The sequence below is a fragment of the Mobula birostris genome, chromosome 22 (genome assembly GCF_030028105.1).
Source record: "Mobula birostris isolate sMobBir1 chromosome 22, sMobBir1.hap1, whole genome shotgun sequence".
Classification (NCBI taxonomy): domain Eukaryota; kingdom Metazoa; phylum Chordata; class Chondrichthyes; order Myliobatiformes; family Myliobatidae; genus Mobula; species Mobula birostris.
This window is the reverse complement of record NC_092391.1, coordinates 45,321,264-45,341,556: the sequence shown is the minus strand read 5'-3', so window position 1 is coordinate 45,341,556 and position 20,293 is coordinate 45,321,264. Positions and strand designations below refer to the sequence as shown.

At 44.0% G+C, this 20,293-nt stretch overlaps 1 protein-coding gene across 3 annotated transcripts in view; it reads left to right on the top strand.

Annotated features, from left to right (window-relative positions):
• The window catches only part of LOC140186391 (rab-like protein 6), a 94,325-nt gene extending 74,536 nt beyond the window's left edge, over positions 1-19,789 (top strand). For 2 of the 3 annotated variants that reach the window (XM_072240606.1, XM_072240608.1), the window contains 5 exons: positions 6,120-6,296; positions 9,068-9,425; positions 10,248-10,431; positions 15,915-15,973; positions 16,444-19,789. In XM_072240606.1, coding sequence (XP_072096707.1) covers positions 6,120-6,296; positions 9,068-9,425; positions 10,248-10,431; positions 15,915-15,973; positions 16,444-16,680 — 1,015 coding nt within the window. In that variant the 3' untranslated portion in view covers positions 16,681-19,789. The remainder of the gene's footprint in view (positions 1-6,119; positions 6,297-9,067; positions 9,426-10,247; positions 10,432-15,914; positions 15,974-16,443) is intronic. The other variant, XM_072240607.1, reaches the window with a different exon arrangement.
• The last annotated feature ends 504 nt before the right edge of the window (positions 19,790-20,293 follow it).

The following is a 20,293-nucleotide window of genomic DNA, read 5'->3' as shown; positions in this document are numbered from 1 at the left end:
TGTGTAGGGTGCAGTGTTCTTGAGTGAAGTTAAAATAGATTTGACAGTGTGGGGAAGTGAAGTTAATGTTGTATTAGAGGCAGTGTCAGTGGTCAGTGAGATGTCCACTGCTGCTTTGGCAGTTAAGTGTTTGACTTGTCCATGGGATGGAGGGTCTCGGCTGAAACGTCAACTGTTTACTCTTTCCCATAGATGCTGCCTGGCCTGCTGTGTTCCTCCAGCATTTTGTGTGCATTACTTCATAAATCCACATCTGTTTCTTCCTTTCCTACAGGGTGGGGACAGTGATGAGTAGAATTTGCAGTGTGCAGGGTGGGGACAGGTGGCGGTTGGTGCCACTTGAGTGGTGAGTGGAATAGTGTCCTGCAGGCTGTGTACAGGAGGCAAAATCCACAATGTTAATACTCTGCTGACTACATACAAGGACAGTGTTGGTGCAGAACAGGAGGATTGTAATGTGTGCTGTATAGAGATTTAGAGAATTGTGGATTTGAGCTGTCTTCATTGGTTTGAACATAGGGAGTTAATGAAAGATATATAAATGCAGCTCTTACATTTCTTGTAATGTGGGTGGAAGAGACTGATTGTGAGAATGTAAATAAGAGGAGCAGGAGGAGACCTCTAACATGCCGTACCATTCAGTAAGATCCGGGCTCATCTGACCTTGCTTCCGGTCCGTAACCCTCAACTCCTTAACAGATTAAACAACCTTCTCAATATGGAATATACTCAAAGGTCCCTGTTTTGCAAGATCCACAGGGAAAATAATTCTCTTGATTGTTGTTTTAAAAGTTCCAGGTTCCCCCATAAGGAAAGCTTTGCATCATCTAACTTGTCAAGCACCTCAGAATTTTACAGTTTCAGTATGTTTAAATTCCTGAGATCATAGGCCTGGTTTACAGATTTGTTCCTCTCACTACAGCACCTTTTTACCAGGAATCACCCTCCTTGCCTTAAGTTCATCTACAGCATTAACACCGTTTTGTAAATAGCTGAGGCCCCAGTGTGATCTTTGATGTCTCGCAAATGTAGACAAGTGTTAACTGTCAGTGATTGCAGTTGGTAAGAAATGAATCCACCTGTCTGGACAAGAGTCCATCGCAGAGGTTCATAAATAAATGACAATAAACCAGAATTCCTTTCTCTAGATTACTTACATTGAGAGATTACAGTAATTTAGTGTAATAGTTGACACTGCAACCTTTGATACCCTTGGGAAAAGTTACGAGCTTAATCCCACTCTTCCATCCCTAGCATTTGTTTTCTGCTCTGTCTTCGCCTTTCTTCATTGGGGTTGTAATGTGATTTTCCAATTTGCTACAATCCTTTTGGAATCTTGGGAATTAGAATATTGCAATCAATGCATCCATGATCAGCCACTTTTAAAACCCCAGGATGTAGGCCAACTTGTCCAGGAGGCTTGTCTGCTTTTTTGCTCCCATTAGTTTGTCTAATAGTTTGCCTCTTGTCATTGTGATGAAGCCCCTACCTCCCTTTTACCACCTCCACCCCAGATTTCCTACTAGTGCTTTCTGCCCTGAAAACATAAAAATTTGTCATTTTGTTAGCTCCCCTCAACCATTCCCGGAGAACATCTCACCTTTGATGGTCCTACATTTATTCTCTTCCTTTTCAACTCGCTTTTGGTAAGATGGCAGAGCACTTGATTGTAGCGGCCTCTTGGGGGCCAACCAAGGGTTATTTTTACTTTTTTAAATGTCCTTTTTATGATCACAAGACAGTACTGGGTTCCAAGAGCTTCAGGTACTGTAGGTCTACCCCATCAGTGAGCTGCTTGTTGGCGGAGGAGCTGGACTTAGTGCAGACCATGTTGCTGTCTGCTACAGGAAGGTATCAGAGTTGGTGCGCAAAGGCAGCATGCAATGCAACTATGGGTGATTGTTTTGGGCGTTTTTCTTACAACCGCAAGACCCTGTTGGGTATTGATAATGTAAGATGCCACAGGACTGTTTCCCTCATTTGGTGGTCTGATAGATGGCACAGGAGCTGCCAAGGACTAGGCCGCAAGCCGTGGGCTTGCCTGCTGCTGCAGTCCAGAAGAGGAATCAGTGGAGGCAGTGATGGCCTCTTCCATCAGTCCTGCCCTCCAGTGTTCGATCGGTGGAAAGACGAGCTGGATTGCATGCGTGTTTACGGATTGCACCATTAATTTATGGGATATATCACTCAGGGACTCTGTGTGTGTGGTTTTTGCATCTTGGCCCCGGAGGAATGCTGTTTCATTCGGCTGTATTCATGTATGGTTGAATGATAACTAAACTTGAATTTGATTTGATTCATATACTTGCAGGAGTCCTTATTGCCTTTTTTTATATTTAACATTACACGTCAAAGATCCTTCATCAGTGCAGGCTTGCTAACATGATTTATTTTCTCCTACCACTTCATTCAGCATCCTTGCATCGTTTTTGAAATGCTCTCAATTTTCTGATCCACCACTAACCCTCACGACAACATGTACATTTTCTTTCAATTTGATACCATTCTTAACTTTGTTAGCATTCTTTAAAGGGCTCTACTTCTCAGTGTGTTACTGAAGATTATGAAATTTTTCCTCAAAACCTTTGCTTTTAAATCTACTTCTTAACATTTTAAAAAAAACACAAAATGTTCAGCTGGTCAGACAGCATCTGTGTGTGTGAGGTGGGGAAAGAAAGTTAATGTTTCAGGTTGGTATATTTTCATCAAGGCTGAAGCAATTTAGAAATGAATTAAATCTTAAGTCATTAGGGGAGGGACGGAGAGAAAAAGATGAGTGGTGTTGGATGAAAGATGGTGGTAAAGGGCAGTGAATAGTAAGGAATATGTCTGCGTGAATGTATGTTTTATAGGTTAATATGTTCAGGAGTCAACCAAGGAAAAGGCCTTTTATACTTGTACCGTTCAAGAATAACATGTTCATCAATCTTTATAGAAAGGGACCTTAAGGAAGAGTGAGCTTAAATACAATAGAATTTTGTATCGAGTTAGTTTGACCTGAAACAGTCTTGAACTATGTCGTCACAAGAGGTGAGTTGACTTTGGGTAATTGGGAAGGCTGCATTAAAATGTAGACAATGCACAGGCAGCGCTGACATTCAAAGGGAGGGTGCATGATTTGTAAGAGAAAATGTATTCCATAAGATGCAGAAGGTCAGCAGGAAAACAGTCTCTCTGTGGCTGACAGGAGAGATTAAAGATAGTGTTTTATCTAAAGCAGGGGTCAAAGTTACCAGAAATAACTGCAAATCTAAGATATTGAGCATTTTGGAACTTGGCAAAAGAGCAACAAGAAATTGTTAAACAAAGGCAAGATGGAATAAGAAAATAAACTGGTGAGACACATAAGTGACTGTATGAGCTTCTTTGTGTATGTAAATTGAAATGAATAGCTGCTAAAGATTGGAGAGTAGTAAATCTAATCTATTTAAGGAAGGAGGGAGAGAAAACAGAACGATAGGGCTTGTGGTTGGCTTTGGTATTGGGGAAATTTCTGGAATCTATAGTGAAGGATGTAATAACAGAGCACCTAAGGAACAATAATAGGATTACATCAAGGAGCCAGGTGTTTTTGAGAGGTAAATCATACTTGATTCCTCATGTTCTGCAGATTTCTTTCCCCTATTCTCAAATTCTTGCATTATTTCCACTGGTGTTGGCTTATTACTTCAGCCAATCCAATCTAGCACCCAATTCCCAAATGGTTGAAGATGCATTCAGATGAAATGCATGGATGAATGAAATTAGTGCAGTCTGTACTGTTAACAGCCTAATCCTTATGTGGTGTTCCAGAGTGCATTGTCTGACAGAGATGGAAGCTGATTCAGTGATTACTTTAAAGGGGCAACTGCAAACACACTTAAAAAGCTGAATGGTACTAGTTTTAAATTAGCATTTCAAAGTTTCTTGTCGGACGTTTCAGTCAACCAAAGCTTCACGAATGTACCACCACTGAACTCTAAGACAAAATTACTTTTAATCCACCAGCAGTAGACTTAATAGTAGTGCTCAATAGACTTGGGATTCTACAGTCACCTGGTCTAGGCCGGAGGGAGGGAGCAGGTAGAAATGCAGCAAGAGACCCAGGAACTAGGTAGGTCGAGAGCTAACCCAGCCAGGCTGGCAGTACCATCATTTTTCCTGGCCAACGTCCACTCACTGGAAATCAAAATAGACTCAATTGAGACTGAGAATGAATGGCGAAAGATGAGAAACTGCTAGATTCTGGTTTTCACTGAAACGTGCCTGAACAACTGCCAGAGTCGGCATCTCAGCTAGATGGGATGACTCTGTTTCACACAGACAGAAACTCTCGTACACAGGTTGGTGCACAAACTCATCTGTAGTGACTGTTCTGGGGCCGTTGAACATCTTACAATGTCGGCCATATTACCTGCTCAGGGAATTTACTGTTGTGTTCATCATTGCCGTCTATGTCCCTCCAACTGCGAACACCAAGGACGCACTAGAAGAGCTTGACAGTATCATCAGCTCTCTACAAACAAATATTCAGAGTCTCTTCATAATTGTAGGATACTTCAATCACATTAACCTGCAGGACATTTTACCCGTCACCATGGCCAACAGGGAAACAAACAGGCTGGACCATGTTTGTAGAAACAGACACAGTGCTTACAAAGCCATCTTGGCCCCTCTGACCACATCTCCACAATGTTAATCCCAGCACGCTGCTGTTGAAAATGGAGAAACCAGACAAAAGCACCATCACTGTATGGCCTAATGAGGCAATCTCTATGCTCCAGGACCTGTTTAGAATGGGCTAACTGGCAGATGTTCAAGGAGACTGCCGCAAACAGAAGGCACAGACCTTGAGGAACATGCCTCATTTGTCACTGGCTACATCAGTAAGTGTGTATTCAACGTTAAGAACGATCATCTCATGATCCAACCAGAAGCGCTGGCTGAACACAGGTGTATCCCCTATTAAAAGCCCAGGATGCTGCCTGGAAGTCTGGAGGCAGAACAGCTCTCAGGGCAAGGACTGCCTATGCACAAAAATTCAGCAACGCCTGTCCCATACAAAACAAAGCATGACGTATGTGGCTGAGCATCAAGGCTGTTACTTCACTACACAAGGACTATACATGTCGACTGTACCAGTGATGCCTCCCTCCCCGATGCTGTAAAGCTACTCCCCTCCAAAGTGAGCAGCCACTGTCGGTAACACCTGCAGACGTGAGAAGGACCCTTCAGAGTGTCAGCTGCTGGGTCAGACAACATTCCAGGCCGAGTACTCGGGGAGTGTGCACACCAGGTTACTGATACCTTCAAAACCTCACTCATCCAGGCTGCTGTCCCCATGTGCTTCAACTCAGCCACCGTCATCCCTGTACCAAAAGACTCTACACCTTCACAACCGATGACTAGGCTCAAAAACAGTTACTTACCCCAACCAGTAAGACTGATCAACACTTCTACGCACTAATCCACCCCTCCACACCTACCAACATCACTACTTTATCATTTCCTGTCAGTCAGCTTATGTACAGACTCTCCTGTTGCTCACGTCACTTTATGGACATACAATCAATCTTTGTATATAGGTTATCTTATGTATTTACATTTATAGTGGGGTTTTTTTGTGTCCTTTATCTTATTGTGTTTTTGTGCTATATTGGATCCTGAGTAACAGTTATTCTCCTTTATACTTGTTTACTGAAATAATATGAAACAATTTTGAAAGGGGGGGAATGTGCAATGGGAAGGAGGTAGCAATGAATACACCCACAGCCACAAGCAGAATGAGCCTATCACCAGTTTATGCTGACACATTTTTGATTCTGTAAATGTGCAATTATCAGCACACCTAGGTGTTAGAAATGCTGGGGGATCATGTTAAAATGTTTAAAATTTCTACAGGGCTGATGTAGTGGCCTTGTCATGGGTGTGGGGGGCATAGGTGGTGGGAAAGAGCTGCAGCAGCTACAGCTACCAGGCAGCGATGCTCTGCTCTGAGTGATGAGTGCAAGGCCAGCACAGCCACTGGGTGGAGGTTACAGCGCTTGTAGAGTGCTGGCAAACACGGTGCAAGTTAGTGATGCTGCTGGTAGAGCAGCTCTGTGATTCACTGACAGCAGCTTTGTCTTTTCCTGCTGCAGTGATGGAGAGAGGCAGGGCAATCCCATGGTTGCCGGTTTTGAGGACGATTTAGATCTCGATGACCAGATGCTGCAGAAGCCCGCCATGAAGTCGCAGGTTCCCAGTAAGGGTATAACGCTGTCCAGTGACGAAGATGACAACACAAAAGTCACCAGGAGTCTGGATCCACTGAAGAGGTCAGTACTTGGTAATTGGTGATCGGAGGGAAATGTATAATGATGCAGTCAGGGCCAGTATTAGAGCACTGTCCTAGACATACACTGGATGTGTGGTGCTTAATTTCAAAACAAGCATACCATAGGAATTTAGAACAGTATTCCTCAAGGCCCCTACACACTTGCACTGCCATTCAATCAAACCATGCTGGTCTGATTATAATCTTGCCTATGACTTCTCATCTACTCACAGTAACCTTTCACACACCTTTATGTGTTAAATATCTGTATGTCAATTAAAAATATTCAATGATTTTGTTTCCACCTCTACTTTGAGGAAGGAAGTTCTGAAGACAACAGTTTTGTTTCTCTTTTGTCTTCCATGGACAATCCTTTATTGCCCAAGTTCTAGACCCTCTCAAAAGAGGAGATACTTTACTGCATCTCTATTGTGAAGACCTGTCAGGGCTTTAAATGTCCATAAGCTGTTGGAAAATTGAAGGAGCCATCTTTACCCCAAAAGACAGGCGGAAGAAGGGAAACAACCCCTATGCATTGTAATCATGAGAAGCTCCTGTGGATTTTCCATCACCTGGAGATGGGTTTCTGCCAAGTCCAGCTTTGCACTGTCAGGAGGCCAGGAGATAGAATAAAGCCAGAACATGAAATAAACCTTTATTCGGTAAAACCACGCAGCTACAAAAACCCAACAGTGCATCCCAAAGCATGAATGCTCTTGGATAAACTGTTTTAATAGCCAAGCTGTTGTTAGGAGCCACAACCAGTCACTGAAAGCCTGCCTGGGATTGGTTGTTTCGGCTGACCCTAAAACCATTCTGTTCCACTAATGATAACTGACTGTATTCTGTTAGCTTCACCGATTGCTCGTGGTACCTACATTTGCAAACTATGCACTAGAAAGCCCAGATCTGTCTTTGTGAATCTCCTGAAGTAAAAGAATGACGTTTGAGGGGGTCATGAACACACTGGTGAAAGAAACCAAAGAGATTTCAAGTGAAATTTAAGGCAGATATGGGAAGAGAACTAGTTGGTAACAGGAACATAATGCACAGATCTTTGAAGATGTTAAGCTGGGAAGGAAGTTAAGTGCAGGTGGACTGTATTAACACATGAAGTGAGTGTAAAACCAAGGAAACGCCGAAGCTTCACGTTACTGCTGATTAGGCTGCTATTGTAGTCAGATCTGGACCTACACTTCGGAAATGATTGAGTAGAAGAGATTTACTGAAATGGCAACAGGGACAGGGATCAGTAGTTAATAGGATGGATTGGAAAAACTTACAATATTAAAGAAAATTAATAGAATCATTCTAAATGTTGGGGAGGTGGGGTTCTGTGTATCTAAAATGGTTTCCACTGACTTGGCTGGTGGAGGCTCAATCACTGGGTTCACCAGGCATAGAGCAGTAGATTTCTGGACACTAAAAGATCGAGTACAGATTAATGCAAGTACATGGTACCCAGGCTAAAGATCAGCTATCATTTTTGAGCTGGCATTTAAATGTCAACTGAGTTTGTATCTCTTAGTTTTAGGTATTGAAGCCCACAGTTTAGGAGCATAGTTCAAAAGATCTGACCTGCAATTTATCTTTTGAGGGCGATTGTTTAAATTTAAGAGACTGGCGGAAGAAGACCTGAGAGCTCGAGCAGGATTATGAAATGAAAGTAGTTCTGTGATGTACTTGGGTCCCAGACCACTGGGAGCTTTAAATACAAGTAAAAAGAACTTTAAAATCAATTCTAAAAGATACAAGAAGCCAGTACAAAGATACTAGGATGAGAGTGATATGCTCCTTCATCCTGGCTCTAATTAGAAGTCTAACAGTGGTATTCTCATTGAGGTGAAGTTTTCAGTAGATTGCTTTGGAAGGCCAGTAAAAAGAGCATTGCAGTAATCTAGTTCATTCGATATAAAGGTGTGAATTAGTCTCTCAGGATCATTACTTGACAGAAATGGACATGCCTTTGCAATACTTAGGTGTAGAAATGTTGCTCTGGTCACTTTCTTTATGTGGGATTAAAAAATCAAATCCGAATCAAGGATAACACACAGGCATGTTTCTTCTGATTTTACAAGGGAAGCCAAGTTTATTAGGAAGTTTATCTCTTTTGGCTTTGGGAACAACCAGAAATATTTCTTTCTTTGCTTACACTGTAATCTATTTCCTACAGTTGTGTCCATTCACCTAATCTGTTAATAGTCTACATATAATCTAAGCTAACAACACCACCACATTATACTGTATATTTACACTGTTGCCTGGCTTTGTGTCATCTGAAAACTTCCTTTAATGGTCACTGTTATTGATGCTAGTCTTTGGAAATCAATGGATTTGTTAAAGTAATATTTTAAATTATCTAGGTATGGTGGAATTCAGACACCCGAATCATAACTAAACCCCAGAATTACCAGCCAAGTAAGTTAATTCATCTGTCGCCCTGTGAACCAGTCCGCATGAATCACTCACACATTGTAGTTTCCACTTAACAGCTGCATTAGGTGTGGGTCTCCTAAGGTGCAGTTCCTTCTCACACTCAGAGATAAGAAGCAGATGCATAACCAATCAGACCTCATCTGCTAAAAATGTATAACTTAGCTGATCACAGACGTTCTTCTCCAGTGTCATGAGTTGGTCAAAGTTGAGTTTAATATCATGCACACAAGGACCTGTATGCACAGGTGCAATGGAAGTATTGAGTGTGGGTGCTAAGTCTGAGTGGTCTAACAGCAAGAGGATTCTTCATATTTATGACTTCCCCTTCCTTTACAGGCCTTCCAAAAATGTGTTAAAATCCCAAGATGGATTCCCACCTAAAGCCATTGAACACCGTCCTGCTGACAGCTCTCCTGCTCCCATTCGACCAGAGCAACTAGGCAACAAACACACGACCTTTGGCCTGCCAACTAGCACCCTCTTAACCCCCATACCTTCTCTGACAACTCCGCTCGTCCCAGTGGCAGCTCCTCTCCAAAAGACTGAAGGAAAAGACCAGAGCAAAGCAAAACCACAAGAATGCAAAGAATCGTCTGAGAGTGACACTGAGGGTCCCATTGCCAAGCAGCTGCTGTCCTTTGTGTTGGACGACCCGGACTTTGAGAGTGACGATTCCAACAAAAGACCAACACTTGTAGGTTCCTAGACTAGCTGAGACTTGCTGCATGCTTTCTTTGGTGTTGGGCGGATCGGTGTGAGGGGAATGGTGATTAAATAAAATGATTTCATTTGCGGGCACGGTCAACAGTGCAGGTGTTTTTTCAGTTTCTGCACCAGTCGCCCCCAAGGCCTGGCTGAAGTGCAAAAACCAGTCGAATGCTAAACAGGGAATAGAGTTTCTTGTTCAGCCTTGTGATGCTGCCAGTCACCGCTGCCCAGTATTCACACTGTGCTGGAGTTACCATGTGAGTGCTCGGTCTGCATTAGGAATCACTGCCTACTGATGAAGGTGTTGGGAAAGCTAGTGCATAGACAGATGGGTCAAGGAGATCCAGGGCATTGGGGTTTAGGTCTAGGAGATCCAGTGGTGATGGATGATTTCTTGGATATCCGGTGTGTGGACGGATGGGCCCTGGAGGTCAAGTGCATTGTTGTGTAGGTCTTAGAGATCCATGGTGTGGATGGGTGGGACCAGGAGATCCAGAGCATTGGTATGTGGGATCAGAGACCCAGCACATGTACGGGTGGCTCTAGGAGATTCAGTGTGAAGGTGAGCAGATTCCAGAGTTCCAGTGCTCTGATGCGTAGCCTGGAATTTACTCTGAAGTCTGTGGGAAGGAGCTTGAACTCATGACTTTCTGACTGGAGCCGAGCTCCCTGGGTGATAGTGATGGAGCTGGGTGCAGCTGTAGTCTGCGTGCATTTCCTGGTCCACAGTTATCTGAACGCACTCTCCGTTTTCTTTCTGTGCCCTGGATCCTCGCCCACTGATCCCCCTGGTGCTGCCTTTCTGCAGGAGGAATTCCCTGTCCGAGAGGACAGCTCCGAGCTCTCTGACGACGACCTCAACCTCGACTCAGCGAAGCTCACTGTGCCGGCGAAAGCCCCCCTGCGGGTGGTGAAGGCAGCCAATGACCTGGACATCTTTGGCCTGGGCATCAACAACAAAAGCCCCGCAGCCCTGGAGAGCACCGATGAAGGTGATGCCAAGAGGTTGTACACGGAAACTATTCTGGGTTTCAGTGAGCAAGTTAACACTGGGTTCATTGTGACATGGTGCTTAGATAGATTCCTCCCTCGAGTTTGCCAGTGTTAATTTGTTGCAGGGCACTACCATATGCTGATATGGTTCCATTCTTTGCACTGTTTTCCATTCCAGCACCTGTAATTCCCAACAGTACTGACGCTGTCTACTTGTATATTCAGCATAAATAAGGAGAATTTGGGGAGTGAGTGTTTTGAGATTATTTCTTCTCCCGTGTGAACATGCTTGGAACACACAGACAGAAAATCACCGTGGTTCCTGGCTAAAAGCCGCCAGCCACAGGCGATCCCACTCCCACTGGGCTCCAGTGCCCAGGCTGCACCCTGCTGCCTGAAGCATTTCCTTCCTCTGACAGCCATTTACTATATAAGAGTAAGAGAGGGACTCAGCACTCGCCTTACAACTTCTCAGATTCACTGAATTAAGCTTCAGCTAAATAATTTGCTGAAAGGTACTTGGGCAGGTGCATGGATGGGGGAAGTTCAGAGTATTATGGGCCAGACTCTGGCAAATGGGATTAGTGTAGGTAGCGATCTTAGTTGTGTAACTATGCACCTTTGAATAGCTATTCTTGCTAGCTGTAACATGAACAGCCAGTCCAATGAGAATTCAAATAGCTGCAGCAATAGGAACAAATAGATTTCCAGCAAACCAGCACATCCTGCTTTTACTGCAAACCTGTCCAGTGGATAGAATCTGAATTATCTGGATCTCTCACAAAATGTTTCATTGGCTATAGCCTTCTGCTGAATTCCGCACAGATCTACTGGCAGATCAGTCGAGAATGGGAATTTCCTGGGCACAGCTTTCCACATGTGGAGCATAGGCTGTGGGATTCCTGCTCTTAACTGGGTGTGTCCTTGTGAAGTCCAGTGGAGACTCGCCATATTTCCCACTTCCATTGAAAGGAACGGAGGAAACCAAACTACAGGGAGAAAGATGGTTCAGTTCAATCAGTTTAAATGATTCTTGTAACTTTACTTATGCCGGTCTTTGATTTAAGTTTTCAATTTTAAGTAATTATTTTAATGAATGTTCATGGAGGTCAAAGGCCATGCAGAGTCACCACAGTGAGAGCAATATTGTGTCAGTATAGCCAGTTCCATGTTCTAGGAAAGACCTTTGGGTGGATTTTGTAGATTACCTTAAATAATGAACAAAGAATTCATATCCTCTCTTTTCATCATGGTCTTCTATATAGGAACAGAAAGTAAATTGTGTGAAGTTAGATAAATCTAGAATTAAAGCTAGTTCCAATATTAATAGCCTGGCAACTACTAGATTATCATAACTCACTGTTGTTCCGGATAGGATATCTGTCCTCTGAATGTGGGTGGATTGTAATGTGAGGACTGGAAGCTCACAGAATACAAAAATACGTAGATACTGGAAGTCTGAAATTAAAAACAGAAAATGTGGGTGAAGGATCTCAGACTTGAAATCTTAACTGTTTCAGAATCAGGTTTAGTATCACTAGCTTATTGTATGTTGTGAAATTTGTTGTTTTGCGGCAGAGTACATTGCAATACATAAAAAAAACTAAATTGCAATAAAAAGTAAATATTAAATGTTGTGTAAAAAGAGAGCGAAACTAAGTGAAGTAGTGCTCATGGATTCATTGTCCATTCAGAAGTCAGATGGCGGAGGGAAAGAAGCTGTTCCTGAAATGTTGAGTGTGTGTCTTCAGGCTCCTGTACCATCTCGATGGTAGCAATGAGGAGAGAGGGTGTACTAGGTGATGAGGGTCCTTAATGATGGATGCCACCTTTTTGAGGCATCACCTTTCAAAGATTACCTCAATGCTGGGGAGGCTAGTGCCCATGCTAGAGCTGACTGGGTTTACAACTTTCTGCAGTGCCCCCCTCTATACCAGACAGTGATGCAACCAGTTAGAATGCTCTCCATGGGGACATTGGTATGTTCCTTCCCACAGATGCTACGTGACCTGATGAGTCTTTCCAGCATTTTCCGTTTTATGCCAAGCTTGCTCTGTCCAGGATGGGTGGCTGAGAGCAAAAGTACGGGGAATAGATGGAATGTAATCAAGGGCTTTATTGGCTTTGCTGGAGAGGAGTCCATTTCTCAGAAAGAAGATATCTCAGAGGCATCTGAATGCAAGTTCCCAACGTTGGAGCAGATGTGACAGAGACAGGAAGAATGCAAAGGAGTCTGTACAGGAGGCTGGATGAGGCAAATAGCTGTGGGAGTGAGTGGGACAGTGGGGGAGGGTGTTGTAAGCCTTTAATAGATCTTCTTGGTAGTGTAAGCTCTTATACTTTCCATGGAGGTACCTCTGAGATGTCTTCCTGAACTGTGGTCTCCCCTCTTCCCAAGTTAACAGAGCCCTTGATTGTATCTTGTCTATTTCCTTCTCATGGATAGAACAAGGATGGGAGTTCACCTGGTCCTCACTGTCCCCACCAGTTGCACATTCAGTGATCATCCTTTTTAATTTCAGCCACTTCAACACCATGAAACACATCTTCCCCTTCCCTTTTTCAGCATTTCAAGTGGACCATTCCCTTTGTAACTCTGCTTTCCTTCTCCTGAACCCAATAATCAGTTTCCAGGTCTTGTTTACATTGAGTGAGAGGTTGTCATCGGTAAACTTAGATGTAGCATTGGAGCTGTGTTTAGCCTCACACTTACAAGTATAAAGTGAGTAGAGCAGGGAGCTAAGCACACGAACAGCCTTGTGCATCTGTGCCGATGGAGATTGTGGAGGAGATGTTTTTGCCAGTCAGAACTGACGGGGTCTGCAAGTAAGAAAACCGAGGATCCAATTGCACCAGGAGGTACTGAGGCCTCCTTGAAGCTTGTTGATTAGTTTTGAGGGAATGATAGTATTGAATACCAAGCTGTAGTCAATGAAGAGCATCCTGATGTGTGCATCTTCACTGCCCTGATACTCCAGGATTGAGTGAAGAGCCAATGAAATGACATCTACTGTTGACCTGTTGTGATGGTAGGCAAATTAGAGTGGATCCAGTGGCTTCTCAGGCAGGAATTAATATGTTTAATCACCAACCTCTCAAAGCACTTCATCACAGTGGATGTAAGTGCTACTGGACAATAGTCATTGAGGCAGGTTACCATATTCTTATTAGACACCAGTATCATTGAAGCAGATGAGAACCTCAGACCACCAAAGTGAGAGGTTAAAGATAACTGTGAATAATCCAGTCAGTTGATCATCACAGGTCTTTAGTACTCAGCCAGGTACCCCATCTGGGCTGGATGCTTTCCATGGGTTCATTCTCCTGAAGAATGCTCTCACATTGGCCTCGGACCTGAAATCACAGGGTCATCGGAGGCTGTGGGAGTTCATGAAGGTGCCTCCATGTTTTGACAGTCAAAGTGAGCAAAAAAAGGGATCGAGCTCATCTGGGATTGAAGTCTTGCCGTTACCTATGTCACTTGATTTTACTTTTTAGGAGGTGATGGCATTCAGGCCCTGCCACAGCTGTTGAGCATTATTCTGTGATTCAAGTTTGGTCCAGAATTGTCACTTCACACATGAGATGTTTTTCTGGAGATCATACCTAGACCCTTTGTATTTTACTTGTTCATCAGACCTGAATGCCTCTGGTCTAGCCCTCAGCAGATTGCAATCTCATGGTTCATTCAGGGCTTCTGGTTGGGGAAGACTGAATGTTTTTGTGGGGGCACATTTGTCTGACTTTTTTTTAAATAAAATCCACGACAACCATTCAGATCCTCTGAGTCCTTGAACATGGTCCAGTCCACCAACTCAAAGCAATCCCTGTAGCTGCTCGTCTGCCTGTATACGGGTAGGAGGAGGACAGCCAAGTGATCAGGTTTTCCGAAATGCAGTTTAGGCAAGGAATGGTAGGCATTCCTAATCGTAGTATGGTAGTGGTCGTGTGTGTCGGGCCCCTTAGTGCTGCAGGTGTTATGTTGATACTTGGGCAGAGATTTCTTCAAACGAGCCTGATTGAAGTCCCCACAATGATGCTATTACATCTTTGCTGATGGTGGCACTCAGTACCTTGAGTGCCTGCTTAATATTGGCCTTGATATGTAAACTGCGATCAGGATCATGGAGGAGAACTCTCTTTATAAGTAGAACAGTTGGAACTTAATCATTAGATGTTCCTGGTCGGGCAAACAAGTGTGACAAGATCGCTGCGTCCAAGCACCACAAAGAGTTTACCATGAAACAAAGACCCTCATCTTTTGTCTTCTCTGAATCAGCAGTACAGTCCATCCTGTATATCGGGAAGTCCTCAGGTCTGATTGTCAAATCAACATGTCTGGAGTGAGCCATGTCTCTGTAAAAGATAGAGTGCAGCAATCCCTTATTTCCCTCCAATACAGTAATCTTTCCCTTAGGTCCTCAATCTTGTTCTCCAGTGACTGTACATTTGCTAACAAGATGCTGAGAAGAGGAGGTTTCTTAACCTGGCATTTTAATCTGGCTTGGAATCCTCCCCTCCTCCCTCTCTTTTGGCCATGGTGATGTACCTTTGTTGGTTTAAAGGTATCATACCCGCAAGCTTGAGAGTTAAGTCCACTGAATCGTTCAGATCGTGAAATAGCTGGTTCATTAAGATGGCTCAGAAGTATGTTACATAAGGGAAATTACAGGCTGCAGATTGCAGTGAGAGTAGTTCAGAAGTATATTTAGAAGTTTGTGTAAGTTTCCTGTAACACGTCATTGTGTTTCACCAGTGCCATCTGGCAATGCCCACCTTCCTCCACCCCTGGATAGTCACAGTTAGGTTGACTCTTTCACGCCTCATTAATAGCATTGAGTTGGAGCCAGCGGGTTTGTGAGAATTGAACTCTGAGACAATAAGACATGGGAACAGAAATGGTTATTTGGCACATCTGATCTGATCTGCCATTTTATCATGGCTGGTTTATTTTCCTTCTCAGTCCTATTCTCCTGCCATCTCCCTGTGAGCTTCGCCCTTACTAATCAAGAATCTATCAACCTCCTCTTTAAATATACCCAGTGAATTTATATCCAAAGAATACCCAACAAATAAACCCAAAATAACCGTGGCGTGGTGGTACAATGGTTCCATTGTTTGAACCTAGGGCTGCAAATCTGTCCTTGATTTCCCAAGCAGGAAGTGGTCTTCCTTAGGCTGACAGGGTCAGGGTGTCTGTTTTTGGCTGTGGCTCATATACACCAACTGGAACTGTAGACTTAGAGTTAAGATCACAATTCATGGGTTTCAAGGAGGAAGGTGAAAAACTACTTGAAATTTTAAATGCTTGTATAAAGAATGTCAAATACACTTCTGCTGTTGCAGCTTTCAGAGATGTGTTCTGCATTCTTACGAATGTAAAGTGTTAGACACTGATTCCCATACCTTCCCTCCTATTGGGGAGCGTAACCTGGATTATATGTTACCAGCTGACTGAAATTGTCTTTGATTTCCTTCACAGAAAAAACGAGCAAGGCTTCCTCAAAAGACAAGAAGAAAAAGAAGAAAAAAGTGAGAGAGGTATATTGTTTTCCATGGCAGGGAATAATGTTGCATGTTCTGGAGGCAGGGGCCTAGAAAGTACAGGCAGGCTGTGGAGTTGGCTGGGGAGGAAGAAAACATAGTCACATTGGGTCAGAAAGATCAGATTAAAGTTGCACTCCAAGGGCCTTAACCTATAATCCGGTTTGATAATCCATTGGTTTATTGGGTGAGTGCCGTCTTTCAGATGCAGCATGGGAGCCAAGCCCAGCTGCCTGTTCAGATAAACTTTAAGTCCAGGGTACGATGACCCTTTTGCACACCATCCAGACAGATAAGTCCATATATTAAGGTAGTACAAAATGGGAAATAATGTTGTAATGTGGGAAACGTAGCAGGAAAAGATTGCATTAGAATTAATGAAAATGCTGAAAGTATTACAAGAACTTTTCCAGTGCCCCACCTGTGGACAGCAGCTCTGAACCCCAATTCACACTCTGCTTTTTCAGGATGATGAGAAAATGGAAAAGAAGAGGCAGAAACCGAAGAAAAGTAGAGAAGCAACAGAGGAGAAGCAGAAAAAGGAAAAAGAAGTCACAGCCGAAGGAGAGAAGGAGAAGAAAAAGAAGAAGAAGAAGGCTAAGAACAAATCTGAAGTGGATACGGACGATTTGGAGAAGTTTCTGATTGGCAGTGGCGATAATCATGCAAGGAGCAGGGGAGCAGGAGACTACGAGGAGCTATAGACTGGTCATCAGTACTGGTGTTTGTCTTGGTATTACAACCCTGTCCATTCCACACTTTCAGTCTCTCTCTAACACTGGTGCAAAGCATGTACCCTGGCTTTGTGGCAGAAGCTGTTTGTCCTAAGTACTCCTTGTTCCACTCAACCTCCATCACGAGTTTCTAAGTATTCCCCAGTGCTGGAAAGGATGTGTCGAACTGTGTATCGATGCAGGTGAGTCAGGGTCTGAATTGGAAGCTTCAGCCAGGCTGCCTTCAAGCTTAATCAGGCCCCTACGGCAGCTTAACATTATTCACATTTCTCAAGAAATGGGTGGACTTCTTGAAGTTGAAACTGGTGGATTTAGTCTTTAGTAAATTTCACCTTCATCAGAATTTGTTGCATTTCTACCATCTGGATTTGGAATGTCGCCCTGACTGCGGACAACCCATCACTCGTGCTCTGATCACTTTCAGGCTTGTACCCAGGTAAGAATGGCTCAGCGCCCTACCCCTCCCATGCAGATTGGAAACTCAACAGATCTACAGCACTGAACCAATGCTCCAACTCATACTTGGCCCTGTGCCTTTAAAACCGGCAGTAAACTCAGGCAGTTTGGAAGTCTTGTAACTAAAGACTCTTCTTAAAAACAAAACGATGCCTTCCCTTGCCCTACTTTTCAGTTTTTCTTTTCTGTTGTACTGACTGGATCCTTGAACCCTGAACCGCTAAGAGTTTGGATATGCTAACCTGCCCTTGACTCTTCAAACTGCTGAGCTGTCGATGACTGTGGCCTCTTGCCCATTCACTCACAGTGGGTATGTTGGGGTTGGTTAATGAGTGTAGTCCCATGGGGTACTTATAACCTGCTTCACCAGGTTCTCAGTGTGTGGTTCTGAACTCCATTACCACAGAATTGATTAAAATCAGTGTAATTCAGGCAGCTTCAAATAAGAATGGAATGATTAGTATCTAATTGTTGAGTGTAGAGTTTTTATAGCCATCAAGATAACTACCAGAATGTAAAGCCAGTTATTTCCCTGATCTAACGTGGTTCCTTTGTATGCTCCTGTCCCTGGCTGCGAGCAGTATAGGGTAAGCCCATGTGAATGGGACATCAGTAACCCAGCAGAGGTCTGAGTTCATGGCCCCAGGGTGAAACCAGCAATGAGTTTCTCACAGCTGGGAGGGAGTTAATGTGAGGCGTGCCGAGTGTACAGAAGAACAGTGCCTGCTCCACTCCACCCTGTTGGTCAGCTCCAAGTAGAATTTGTATCCAGAGTTTCCCTCTAGGATAAACGGTTGGAGAAATTGCCAGCTCTCAAGTTATTGCACTGGCTTGCTCAGATTTTAGTTTGTTTTCCTAAATTTTCCAGTGATTCAATACAGTCTTATGTTGGAGAAGTCTTTTGTTACATGTACTGCTTGTGAAATATTTTGCCAGTCTTACTCTCATTGGAGGTGTGGGGTCATAAACTCACTAGCAGAGTATTTGGCCCACTGCATCTGCTTCGACCTCCAGGCACACATATACTCCAATCCCAATATCCCCTTGTATTCCCCCCCCCCCAAACCATTAACCTGTTCTATTCCTCAGCTACACACTGGGGACAATTTAGAGCAGACAGTTAACCTACCAACCACACGTGTTTGAGACATGGGAGGAAACTGAAGAACCAAGGGGACACCACGTGGTCACAGGAAGAACATGCTAGTGCCCGAGGTCATGCTCAAACCAGGGTGACTGGAGCAGTGAAGCAGTGGTGTCAACAATTAAAGACTGGGTTCATCCGTCGCCAGTCTGCCCTCACTGCCCCCTTGCCCATTTCTCTTCACTTCCCCTGCCCATGGCCAGGCAGTGGGGAGCATGTGACACATCAGCAAAGCACTGTCTCGAGCTGTTCCGTCGTCACGTCCACCCGTTTTGTGCAGGCGGGGGCCCTTTCTGCTGTGGTGTGGTATCCATATTTAGCTTCTGTGGCCCGTTATGCCATTGGGGTTGTGGAAAGGCAACAGAAGAGCTGCAGCTCAGTGAGGTTTGCTGAAGGGAGGGAACGCTCACTCATGGAATTGCCTTGACCAAGCTGCAGGAGGGATGGCGAGTCCAGGGGAGCAGGGGAGTAGCACTTCCAGTCAGTCCACAGCACAACCAGACTGTGAATGGGCAGAGAGCAGACATCAGATCATACTCCTAGCCTGTGAAATTTGGCTGACCCTGTCCAATTCCCCTACACCATGGGCTCCCAGACTGTACAAAGTGTTCCAGAGAGTCACAGTTTACTTCAGTAAGTGTTCTCACCTTGCCTTCAGCTGCTCCTACAATGATCCTAAATTAATGAACTCTGACTTGTGTCCTTCCCACTAACTGAAACCTCGTATTTACTGTAAGAATACCACTCACTGTTGATGCAGGTAAGCTGTTTCCTCCAGTTCCTTCATGTTCCTCGTGGAAGGAAATCGCCAGCCTCACCAGGTTTTCAGGGCAGTCACAGCTGGCTTCGTTCAGTGGGCAGTGCCAGTCCGGTCAGTGAAACCTACCAACTGCAAATCAGTTTTAAAACATGAAAATTTTTTTTTAAACTGTAGATGCTGGAAATCTGAAACAAAACCAGAAATTGCTGGAAGCACTCAGCAGATCTAGCAAAATATGTGGGGGGGAAAAAAAAGCATAGTTAAAGTTTCAGGTCCAAGTGATTCCTCAAAGCCAGTAGGCTCATCAATTTGAAATGTTAACTCTCTTTCCCTCACTATAGATGTTGTGTGACCTGCTTAGTGTTACCAGCATCTTCTGTCTTTGTTTAAAGAAAAATGATGTAGGGAATTCCCTAACATGGCAGGGCAGGCTGGAGTGCTCTAATGTTGCTGACTTTGCTGCCTTCACTGTTGGAGGACCAGATGTTTGTTTTCCAATATGGCTGGTGGGTGGTGGTGCTAATTAATGGGCAGTAATTCTGTGGAAAGCAAGTGGAGCATTCAGCAACGCAGAGAATTACATCATCAAAGCCCTCCACCACTGGCTTCTGCCTTGGAGTATGTGACCTGTCAAAGGAGGGCTGAGAGAGTTTGGAGCCTTCCTCTGCACCATGTAAACATTTTCAATTATATTTCTGCATTAAAGACAAAAAAACATATTTTCTTGCTAACAGACTGGCCTGATGAGTGTTCTGTCTCAGTTTGGTTTTATTGATATTCTGCATGACATCACCTTGTGTCCTTGAACTTAAAATTATGTGAGGCACAGATAGGATAGAATATTCCCTTGGGTAGAAGTGTCAAGTCATAGAGGACATGTATTAAAGGTGAGGAGGGAAAGGTTAAAGGCGTGCAGGGCTTTTTTTTTTACAGAGGCAGGGGTCAGGAATGGGCAGCTGGGGAAAGCAGATGCAACAATTACATTCAGGAGCCTCTTAAACACATGAAAATGCAGTTTGGAAGGATATGGATCATGTACAGGCAGGAGAGATGCAGTTTAATTTGGTATTGTGTTCAGTACAGATATAGAACTGAAGAGCCTGTTCCTGTGCTGACACATTTACACACATGGGAATCTGGCAGGTTTGAATGTAGGACTTTGCAGGAGGAGAGGATGGTACAAGATCCAGGCTGTGAGGAAATAATTGGGAATGGGTGGAGAG